This window comes from Radiomyces spectabilis (assembly GCF_025331425.1).
Source record: "Radiomyces spectabilis strain NRRL 2753 chromosome Unknown BYT42scaffold_1, whole genome shotgun sequence".
Taxonomy (NCBI): Eukaryota; Fungi; Mucoromycota; class Mucoromycetes; order Mucorales; family Radiomycetaceae; genus Radiomyces; species Radiomyces spectabilis.
Genome location: NW_026251926.1, coordinates 1,386,232 through 1,397,436, shown reverse-complemented (window position 1 = coordinate 1,397,436; position 11,205 = coordinate 1,386,232). Strand labels below are relative to the sequence as shown.

General features: G+C 42.8%; 3 protein-coding genes across 3 annotated transcripts; 2 read left to right on the top strand and 1 right to left on the bottom strand.

Moving 5' to 3' along the window:
* Nucleotides 1-1,356: 1,356 nt before the first annotated feature.
* BYT42DRAFT_487721 (major facilitator superfamily domain-containing protein) lies at nucleotides 1,357-3,092 on the top strand (the record flags this gene model as incomplete). The annotated part of the gene is made up of 4 exons (XM_051563827.1): nucleotides 1,357-1,515; nucleotides 1,653-1,775; nucleotides 1,858-2,481; nucleotides 2,556-3,092. The coding sequence occupies 4 exons, from the start codon at nucleotides 1,357-1,359 to the stop codon at nucleotides 3,090-3,092; spliced, it is 1,443 nt and encodes a 480-aa protein (XP_051428306.1).
* A 1,340-nt stretch (nucleotides 3,093-4,432) lies between these two features.
* Nucleotides 4,433-6,975, top strand: BYT42DRAFT_591390 (major facilitator superfamily domain-containing protein; the record flags this gene model as incomplete). Its single annotated transcript, XM_051570536.1, has 6 exons — nucleotides 4,433-4,435; nucleotides 4,523-4,585; nucleotides 5,468-5,590; nucleotides 5,669-5,994; nucleotides 6,070-6,367; nucleotides 6,436-6,975. The coding sequence occupies 6 exons, from the start codon at nucleotides 4,433-4,435 to the stop codon at nucleotides 6,973-6,975; spliced, it is 1,353 nt and encodes a 450-aa protein (XP_051428305.1).
* A 1,168-nt stretch (nucleotides 6,976-8,143) lies between these two features.
* Nucleotides 8,144-10,798, bottom strand: BYT42DRAFT_640900 (uncharacterized protein). The gene is made up of 3 exons (XM_051572537.1): nucleotides 9,908-10,798; nucleotides 9,434-9,823; nucleotides 8,144-9,357 (listed from the first exon to the last, which is right to left on the bottom strand). Exons 1-3 carry the CDS (start codon nucleotides 10,776-10,778, stop codon nucleotides 8,306-8,308), a joined length of 2,313 nt encoding a protein of 770 aa, XP_051428304.1. The 5' UTR covers nucleotides 10,779-10,798; the 3' UTR covers nucleotides 8,144-8,305.
* Between the last annotated feature and the right edge of the window lie 407 nt (nucleotides 10,799-11,205).

Sequence of the window (11,205 nt, the reverse complement as noted above, 5' to 3'; positions counted from 1 at the left end):
CTGTAAAACTTGCATGCTCAAAATTCTACCACCTTTAGCAAAATGGAATCCAAAGGTCGGCATCGTATTGGCGCATTGAACTCCCAAACGGGCACGATATTGCTTCCAATTTCATTTCCATTCTCAAAAGCGATAAAAGGTTTTTGTAAAACCAGTCAATTACAGTGCAGTTCAACTTGCTTGATGTAAATGGCAAGAAAACAATGATTTTCAATGAAGTAAGAAGTATACAATCAACGCCACCGAGGGCATCACCTTCCAAAGCACAACACATAGATCAGAGCAAAACACAGAATTTACTTTTTTTTTGCTTTTCATTTCTGTTTATTTTATCGCAGTAATGCCATGACATGGATCGATGAATGTACGTAAAAGAAGCACAAAGTCTCAGGATCGAGGTGGAGAAAATCTAAATATGGCGAAATATAAAAGCTTTCAATGGTCCATGCATTATCTGAATTTTTGAGTCAATGATACATTGACGTTGTTTTGATTCTGCAATGCTTTCAATTGACTGATCCAAAGTCGCACTAACATTAGCACCTCTCCATAAATAGGAGCTGGTGCACCTCCCCCAAGCTTCTACGCTTTCGGTGGACTGCCTGATATTTTTCAGGCGAAACAAAAAACTTATGACTGAAAAAAAAAAAAAAGTTTTTGAAATTCCGCGCTGGGGCGTTGAACATCAACTCTTTCCTTTTGGCAATTCCCTAAATGAAGAAAAAAAGAATTTTTTTTCATTTCTTTGATCACAAGAGGAAGTTTTTCTGTTCATTGAAGATTATGGTATGGTTTGCGATCCGGGCGGTTAAAACTGGGAAATCGGGTATTCTCATTGGAAATGTTTCATTTTGTATAATGCGGAACTTGGACTGAGAAGACCGAAGCAAAAAAAAAAACCGCGCATTCACAAATGGGAGAGACGGTAGACGGACCTTAAAACGAATGCATGGTGACACTATCGAGGAACCGTAAAAAAAAAGAGAAAGCGCAGGCGGCGAATCACTGGTGGATTACACGATGCCGAGGTTCGTTGGATTTGTACTACCTGATTTAATCTTAGTGAACCATATATGATCCTGGAAAGAAACTTAATGATAGCAACCTAGCATGCTTTTTGCGGCACACAAGAATTACGGCTTTTAAATCTTCATCAAGGTATAAAAAGTTTTAGTTTTTGTTCGCCACTTGTTGTTCATCTGACCGTTTGCCTCTTTCCCCTTTAAACTTTTTCTTTTTAGTCTTTCGTCTTCAATGTCGGCTGCAGGCGATTCAAAGATCGAATATACCACCAAGGAGGAGGTGATCGTGGCCGAGGAGCAGATCTCTTATCATACCGAGAAACACGTCGATTACATGGACCGAGAATCTATTCACACGAAAGCAGGCCAGCTCCAAGACATTGATGATAAAGGACGAAGCCACTATGTTCAAAGTGCGGCAGAAAAGAGCCTTGTCCGCAAGCTGGATTACATCTATGTCATGCCCTTTATTGCCGTTCTCAATTTCTTGCAGGTAAAAATTAAAAAAAATTTCTACAGAAAAAAATTTATTCGTTCGCCTGTCAATTTTGAAGGCTCTCACGAATCATTTGCTTTCTTTTATTGCACAACCAAACATATGCTGATATGATACTTTTTTTGTCCCATTAGTTCTTTGATAAATCAGCTATTAACTATGCCAGTCAACTGGGAATTATGCAAGATACCCACATTGATGCTGATCAACTTGGTTGGCTCGGATCCATCTTTTACCTCGGTTATCTCTTGTACCAGGTACATTTGCGACTCTCTTTTCTTTTTGTTTCTGGATAATGACACAAAGTACTCACCCTTTTATTCTGTGACTTTTCTATAGCCCATCAATGCTTACTGTTTGCAACGTGTTCCTCTCAGCAAGTATATTGGTGGTTTGATTGTCCTTTGGGGTCTTGTTCTCACCGTGACATGTGAGGCCAAAAACTTTTCCCAACTTGCTGCGCTCCGTTTCTTGCTTGGTTTCTTCGAAGCCGGTATCTACCCATGCTGCGTTATGTTGATCAGTACGCTTTACCGCCGAAAGGAACAAGCCGGTCGTTTGGGTGCCGTATACATCTGTAACGGTATTGCCTTGTCCGTTGGTGGTCTCGTCGGCTACGGTATTGGTCACATGAACAACGTCCTCGGAAAAGATCCCTGGCAGTGGATCATGATTATTCTTGGTGCTGTTACCATGCTTTTTGGTATCATCTGCTTCTTTGGTCTCGTTGATACCCCCAAGTCTCGCTTCCTTCGTTTGACCAAGGAACAAGAAGCCATTGTTGACGAACGTATGCGCGACAATGCCGTGGTTCGTACTGAAGTTATCAAGCGTAACCAAATCATGGAATCGCTCCGCGAACCTCGCTTCTACCTGTTCATTCTCGCCTCCTTCCTTATCAATCTGCAAAACGGTGCTCTGAACACCTTCAGTTCCATTATTATCAACGGTTTCGGTTTTGCGGTAAGTTGCTTTTTCACGAGGCTATGTCTGTTTCACCATGGTTGCAGCACGTACTGATAATTTTTCTACTCTAGAACTTGGACGCTATCTTGTTGAATATTCCCTCCGGTGCCGTTGACTGTGTGTACATTGTTGCCGCTGTATTGATCAATCGTTACTACGGTTATACCTTGGTGACTGCGTGTGGCTTGCTTTGCTTTACCATCCTTGGTCTTATCCTTTTGTTGGTCATTCCTTTGGCTCAAGCCAAGATTGTCGGTCTTTACCTGTGCTGGGCCTACGCTGCTTCTTATACTTTGCTTCTCGTGTCTGTGGCTAACAACGTGTCTGGCTACACCAAGAAAGCTTTCTACAGCAGCTGTATCACCGTCTTGTACACCATCGGTAACTTTGTTGGCCCTAAAATGATGGTTCAGTCTCAGGCCCCCTTATACATCGGTGGTATGGTCGGTTATATTGTTGCTGACGCTCTTTGCATTGCCTGTCTGTTGGGCGCTCACTGGTTCATGGCTCGCTCTAACCGTCAACGTCTGGCCAACCCTCAGCCCAATGCGGCGATGTTTGAAGATATGACAGATCAGGAAGATCCTAATTTCATTTACCGTCTGTAATTTTCCACTTTTTTTATTCCCACTTCCACTTTTTTTTTTATCTTAATCTTGTAGCTCGGCTGCTTATTTTTCAAAATATCATGTAATATTCTCACTAATATCGCAGTTACTTCCATTGCATTCATCACTCATGGATTTATTTTTCTCTTTTTTTTTCCTCTCGTTTTGATATAAAAAGAAATGGTACTGTCTCTGGCAAGTCGTACGATATTACAGTTGCACTTCATTTATGACAAAAAAAAAATTTGTGTTCGATCATAGATCACCTCATTCCGTCACTCCCATCGATTGAACACAAAAAGACGTGTGAATGCTCTGTAAACGTGCAAAGAGACATCAATGCTTCTTTAAGGTTTATTTCTTCCTTTTTCTATCCCACTGGGGCTCGCTGATGTCCATGAAGAAATATTCGCCAAGTCCGCACTTGGGCGTGAAATGTACTACCAAACCAAAATCGGATTTTACTTTTTTTTTTCCCCTCTATGGAACCAAGAGGCGGGTCCGCCGAGAACCAACCTCGCTTTTCCGAACCAAAATGGCTGGAACCACTCGCTATCATTTAAATAAGGCGCTCGGAAAAGCTCGCTGAAAAATGCGTTCAACTGCATGAAAAGACAAATATCAAGAAATGCAACGGATATGGATCCAATCTTCTTCACCAATCGGTGGGGCCTACACTTTTTTGCTTTTTCGAAAACCCCAGAACGGTATTGAAGAATATAAAAAGATATTGCTGGATTCTGGAGAAATGATCTATAATTCAATGTAGTGTACTGAAGTGTAATTGAGTTTATCGAACTAAAAGATGTTTTTTGTTCTGGTATTGCAATTGGGATCGTGAAAGACCGGGATCTGCACCCAGTTGCTGTATTTTCTTTGATAGTCAGCATGGGCAACAAATCTCCAACTGGACTGCACATAACAACTGACTACAGCCACCGACAGCAAGGTTTATACATGAAAATCTTCAATATTTCCAGAAAGTCTCAAAACTGTCGGACCTTCCTTCACTGTCATTGTATTGCTGGCAGCCATAAATGTCAATCAAGCTTCAGAATAAGTCGATCAATCGAGTTCATTTGTTGGCTTCAAACATGGTAAAGAAGCACGAACCCTGAATTGCCACTCTCATCTGTCTGTGCGCCAATTTGTCGCCAATCCATGTAACAAAACAAAAAAAAATATGGCGGCCTCGCACGATTTTTTTCAATGACCGAAGACAAAAAATAGCCATCGTCTTTAAACTTTGAACAAAGTGTATCCTCACAAATGAGCTCGCATCAGCCCAAGGATCCGTTTCCCGCTGAGAGACCCTCCAGAGATGCCAAGCTGTCATCGCCATGGTGATGAAATTTTTTACTTGTCAGTGCTGGGGGTTGGGGGTGGGGGGCAAAAACGGTAACAAACACAAATGGCGGTCTGTGCGACAGACCAACAGTAGCAATGATCGTGACGGGATCTTAAAAATCGATCATCGATTGGAATCATCTCCAGTCTTTCGACCTCTTTCAGCCATTTGTACTAGGTCAAGGTTCTCTTTTGACCATGGGCCTCGTTCCATGCGTTTTTATAAAGTCATGTCGGAGTAAATCGGCAGACTGCATGCATTTTACCATTCAATCAACGGGATATTTTGTGCAAATGCACACTGATCTGCTTTGATAATAATCACATTGATAACCACCACCGTTGTCCGTACCAAAGTTAATGGTTGCACACGAATTGAACGAAGGCAACACCTCTTATTCCCGATCTATCGTTATGATAGGTAAAAAAGAAACCCAAAGCCGTGGACCAGATAAGCCATGTCATTTACCATTTTGATAAAAATTTTCTGTGCTCCCTGCAACTTCGCTTTATAGACAATTTTTTTTTGGTCCTTGTATTTTAATTTTTTTGTGGCAATTCCTATTTTCGACTTTTTGAAGATTGCTTTTCCCAAGCCCTGTTTTTTCATTTCCACTATTTTTTTCTTACCTTTCTTTGACTGTGATTGATCACTTGCTCTGGAATGAACCCAACGCTTCGATCATCGTCCGATATTGCCATGGACGATTTTGACAAACGGTCCAGTAAAACATTATATGGCGAGGATCGCTTCTACGATGGCAGTAGTTACCTTGAACGCGAAGAGGAGCCGGATCCAATAAAGAGCGAGGAGGAGAGAGCCCTCGTTCGTAAAATCGACTGGCTGATTATGCCCATCATTTGTACTATTGATTTTATTCAGGTACAGTAAAGAAAAGCTGATCATTATCGATTACTCTTTTTAGAAGGGAAATGGTATCGAGAAGATGAAATTCCATCTTTTTTGGTCATTTTTGATGGTGGCACCGTCCGATCACGTAACTCATCGACAAAGTGATTTTTCCTAGTTTATCGACAAATCAAGTATTAATTACGCTGCCATCTTCTCGTTCAAAAGCGATCTGAATCTGGTGGGTGACCAGTACAGCTTGCTTGGATCTATTTTCTATCTAGGTTACCTATTGTTTCAGGTAAATTCTGAAAACCACCTGTGTAGTATTTTCAAACTGACATGTTAACGTTTGTGCTTCATCCGATTATAATATTAGCTGCCTAATAATTTCATTTTGCAAATGGTACCCATTGGCCGGTACATGGGTGTCATTGTCACCTTGTGGGGTGTGGTGTTGGTGTGCACGGCCTTTGGCACCAACTTCTCGCAAATGGCAGCTTTGAGATTCTTGCTGGGTCTGCTGGAAGCCGGCATTTATCCATCTCTGACATTGTTGATCAGTACCTTTTATCGCCGCTCAGAACAGGCCGCTCGTTTGGGTATCTTTTGGCTCTGCAATGGCTTTTCACTTATCTTTGGAGGCCTTGTAACGTATGGTATTGGTAGAATGACCAATACCTACGGTTTAAAAACCTGGCAATGGTAAATAACGAAAAACAAAAAAATACCTGTGCCTTGTTGGTGTGGCAATGTCATCACTCACTCTAATTCTTTTAGGATCATGATCATTCTCGGTTCCTGCACAGTGGTGGTCGGCGTTGTTACCTTTTTCTTCTTGATCGATAATCCCAAATCGAAAGTCTTGAAGCTGAACGCTGAACAAGAAATTCTCATCGAAGAACGTACAAGAGATAATGCCGTCGTTCGCACCACATCGGCTAACCGGGCTCAGATCATGGAAGCTCTCAAGGAACCGCGATTATGGTGCCTTTGCTTTGCTTGTTTGCTGGTCAATCTGCAAAATGGCGCCATGACCATCTACAACGGCCAACTCACCCAAACATTTGGATTCAACGTAAGTAACAAGCACCTTTTTAAAAATAATTAGTTGAGGCAGAAATTCATTTACCAATTCGTTTTCAGCAACTGCAATCGGTGCTGCTGAGTATTGGCACAGGTGGATCGGATATCATCCTGATTATGGGAGCCGTGTGGGTGGTCCAACGAACTAAGCAGACGATTTACACCGCTTGTGGCTTGATGGTGATCGATATTATTGGCCTGATCCTCCTGGTGGTGATTCCTGTCCCCAAGGCCAAGCTCGTTGGATTCTACCTTGCCTGGTCCTATTGTGCCGCCTATGTGTTGCTAGTGACCACGATTGCCAACAACGTATCTGGTTATACAAAGAAGATCTTTTACAATGGTCTTTTGATGGTGTTTTACACTGTCGGCAACTTTGTGGGACCGTTGATGATGGTTGAAAGTCAAAAACCGACGTATATCGGTGGCATGATCGGTTACATCGTTGCCAATACCATCGTTATTGTGTTATTACTGATTGCCCGTTGGCGCATGGCCATTGTCAATAAGCAGCGCTTATCCAAACCGAGCGAATATGTCACCAATGTCGAGGACGATTTAACTGATGTGCAGGATCCCAACTTTATTTATCGTCTTTAGAAAAATAGAAAAAAAAAACCTAGTAGTTCGTTATATTCCTACCCTCATCACTTTTTCACGCATTTACTAATTCTTGTTTCAAGATACCTACCTTCTTATTATTTCTGCATGTATTATTTTTTTTTCCCAGATCTGTTTATGCATATTGTTAGTTTCATTTTGTTACTTAATCAAATTACATTCATTTGCTCTCTTATTTTTTTTTTTTTTTTTTTTTTTTTTTTTTAGAAAAATGACAACCACCCCAAGACACGTTGCAGCTCCCATCACAAGAAGAAATAACGACGAGAAGATGCATTCATGCGGCGTTGCTTCAATTGCACGTCCCGATCCTGTTAAAAATCAAGAAAAATGAGATGCGTGCTATTCCTCTTACGGCAATCTTGGTGGAAAGAATGAACATATGATTTGCAATGAACCAATACAATAGATGAGCTCAAAAAAGTCTGGGTCTGACATGCAGTAACCGAAAACAGTAACCGTGATGTGATAAAATAAGTTTAATAATTTACACTCGAAATTTTTCTCATACCCGCTTTCGGTAGAGTAAGCGAGGGACATCACCCCCTTGTCTTGACTAAATATTCCTCTAGTGGAGACGTTGCAAATATTCGATGACTTTTTGTGTTATCCTCTGTCCAAGTGTCACCAGGACGGGATAAGCTTTCCGCTTTTTTCATTCCACCACATATTCGTATCACCACATGGGATGACAAGTAATTAATGTGCCGCACAGTGAAGATGAACAAATCGTTCACACTCCGTCCAGTGTGAACCGATTTTCGATATAGATGCGTCTCCGTAATAAGCTTTCAAATGCTACATTTCCTGCTGCCATGGGTAGAGAAACAAAGCAGAAACCATTGTAGGCCAGGATACGCGATGACCCACGGAATACTGCCATCGTGTATCCTAGCCTACAACGGTTTCTGCTTTGTTGCCCTGCCCATGACATGTTTCTGACCTATTACCAATGTTTCGACTTAAACTTTTACCTTCCTCACCCCCAACCCACCAAAGCAGTAGACCAATAGCAACAATGTACTACCACAAAAACGCTCTTTGAACATAATTTCCAGCTGCCATATCCCGATTACTGGGTGCTGGACCAATCCATTGCCGCCCCGAGTAACAGGAAATTTTTACGGAGGTCGTAACTTTGGGAAATGTCTATTTCCATAAAAGCGTATATCATGCAGCAGCACGAGTGATGGCAGCGATGGTCATACAGAATAATGGGTTACAGATGAATTCGAGTGAAACATGAGAACTTGAAGATCCTAAAAATGCATTGTTTTTATTCGACAACTCTTAGATATGGAGAAGAGCTTTAGGACGAGTGAGATCCAAAGGAGATGGGCATGACATAGGAGTAATTATCTGTTGATGTGACGGAGGCCAAGTTCGCCTGATACGTGGTGAAAGCGCGAGAAGAAGTGGCGGATGAAAGGTGAGTGTTGGTTGTTAAAGACGGAACGGTGGCGGAGTTGGTGGAAGAGGAGGCCTCAGATGCGGAAGATGTCAGCTGCAATGCACACTCCTCAGACGCGTCCACCGACGTCGATACAGAATGTGGAACGACATGCAAAGTCGAGGAAGGAACACCAAAAGTAGCGGTGCTCACTCTGTAATTATAGTTGTCGGATTTTGTTGAAAGCTTCATTTCTACCGCGGGCGGTAGTGTGTGTTCTGCCTCTTCAGACCGTCGAGGCTTTTCCGCCGGCGTAACATGATGAGAGAAAGGAGGACTGTTTGACTGCTGTTCTTGCGAAAGCTTGCCATAATATACAATTGGTTCGTTGAAGCTCTCAGTGGATTCCACACTGACATAATCTTCACATTCTTCTTCCTCTCTTGCATCGACAAAGGAAGAAGAATAATGTGACTGATCATCAGTCGATTTGGGTGACAATGGTTCTTCCACGTTGGCCTCAGAGCGAACATACGATGAACGAGCCTCCGTCTGGGTGGCTAAATTGTTTGATTGGGTCATTGGTGAAGCAGCGGTGGCTTCGATGGCTTGTTTCTCTCGAGCGGGTGTAGAAACAGGTGATGATAAGGTCGACTTTAGCGTATCTGCTTGGATCAGCATGGAGGTATCTTTGATTATCGCCATTTGCATCAAAAGGTGGCACCATTGTCGAAGATCATTGGCAGATTCGGCACGCAGGTTGAACGACCTCTCGCGTTGCAATACAGAGGTTGCCGATCGATGAATTTCAAATGTGTATTCTACGTGAGATGACTCGTCCGCGTCTCCAACCGTGGGGCTTTGTGTTACGGTGTTAAGATCAGCAGAAGGGGTGATGGTAGCATTTGGAATATATATCGAAGTCTCTGGCGATACTTTATCGCCGAGTCGAAATTGGTACAAGTAACCGGCTGTTCGAAAACGAATGAGTGAGTGGCTGGGCGCTTGGTGCAATGTGTGGATTTCCTTTCCTTTCGGCACACTTACACTGTGTTAACACGTAATAATGGTCCGTGTACTGTTTTAGTAAACCAGTCCGCCGTCCTAACTTCCCTTTGTGTAATGTCAGCACAAGAGGGTGATGCTTATTGTTGTAGTTGATCCGACGGTAATCTTTGGTGGGCTGCTTTTCAGGAACAATGTCGTAATAAGCTCGGGTGGCTATCTGATTCCATTGGGCCATAGGCACCACCTTGTCAATGAGAGCAGCCATAGATTTCGCTTGATCCGGCTGTCGTTGGTAACCCCACTGCAGCGCGGATTGCAATGCCTTCAAAATCTCTTGTTCCAACGCCGCAGTGGTTTGTTGGACTGGCACCATGAGGAGCCGCAAGCGATTCTCTTCGTCCACTTCCCGTTTCAATTGACGAAGAACGTCTGTTAAATATTGTGGCCATTAATAAATGTGTACTCCTTTCGATTCATATGAATGAATGAACGATTCATTGTCCACACACTTACAAAGGTTAGCTAACCATGGATCGTGCACCGATTCTTTGCGACGGGCGTCCGTTGCTTTGCACAGTTTGTTTAACTGTGACATGGTTTTTCGCGTAATTTCCGCACGACGTAGCAGTTCATCCAAAGCCAGATCGGATCTGGATAAAAGGTCTTGAACTTGATCTTTAGATTGTTTGCGTAGCTTTTTCAGACTGGGCAAGTGATGTTGTCGGAGGTAGTCATCAGTGGATGGACAATCCTGTATTTTCTGGCCGCTCAGGTCCAAGCTGTCACGGATGGTTGGTCGTTTATTATCAGATTGACTGTTATCGTTCGTTAAAGCCGGGTCTCCTTTGAAAATATCGTGGGCTTGATGGCAGTAAGCTGCTCCTTTGTGATTTTGCTGCTTCCGTACCATCTCCAACCAAAGATAGACCACCTTTAAAAATAGTACCCACTTATCCAGTCTTTGAATAATAAGTTGGGCTCTATTGAGGCTCACTCTTGATCGCTTGCTTTTGTTGATGGATGAGGGTGCTTTGGACGCAGTGGTCGGATGCCTCTGACCGGGATCGATCAAGAGATCATTGGAAGTGTTGAGGTCACTGTCTCGAGAGGCCGGCAAGCTGGGCGGTTGTGGTACTGTAGGAGATCCGGCCGAAGTTTGGGGTGAAGAATGTAAACTAGCGGCGGCGGCCGAGGCGGTTGGATGTTGCTTGTCGACACTAACGGTGCTACTGGCAAAGGACAAGAAGCGAGGTAATTTGAGCGACTTGTCTGAGGATAAGGTTTTCATGCTTTCGGTAGAGGATTGGAACGCTTCAGGTATGAAAGGACGGTCGAAATGCTCGACGAAACGACCTTGTTTTACAGGAACAGCCTGGCTTACCATATAGAAAAAGACAAAGAGAGAAAAAGAACAAAAAATGATATGTAAGAGTGTCTATCACCTGCTTTTATTGCTTGTCCTGGTTCTCGTTACACAAAACAACGATCTTATTTTCCATGATTGCCGCTAGCAACTTGAAAGTCTTCACAGAACTTGAAAATATTCTTCATCATCCTACCTTGTCGAGCTGTGTTCCCAACTGTCAATCACCCAAACATACAACTGGTACATTACATTGGCTCACATATATGCTTTGCGTGCCTGGTATCTTTCTATTAGTGACTCGATTCACTGGTGCACAAAGAAAACGAACTAAAAAGTCCTAGAATACTGTAACTCTCATTTGTTGTCGTACTGAATGCTTTTTTGGATACTGGTAAGACGGTTGCTGTTATTGTCAGCTATGAAGCATATAGCACTATAATGGTTT

Coding starts and splice junctions, on each gene's coding strand:
- BYT42DRAFT_640900 (XM_051572537.1), bottom strand. CDS start 10,778: ATGGTAAGCCAGGCTGTTCCTGTAAAACAAGGTCGTTTCGTCGAGCAT. Junction 9,824..9,907: donor TCCATGGTTAGCTAACCTTT/GTAAGTGTGTGG, acceptor AATATTTAACAG/ACGTTCTTCGTCAATTGAAA. Junction 9,358..9,433: donor TTATTACGTGTTAACACAGT/GTAAGTGTGCCG, acceptor GTTTTCGAACAG/CCGGTTACTTGTACCAATTT.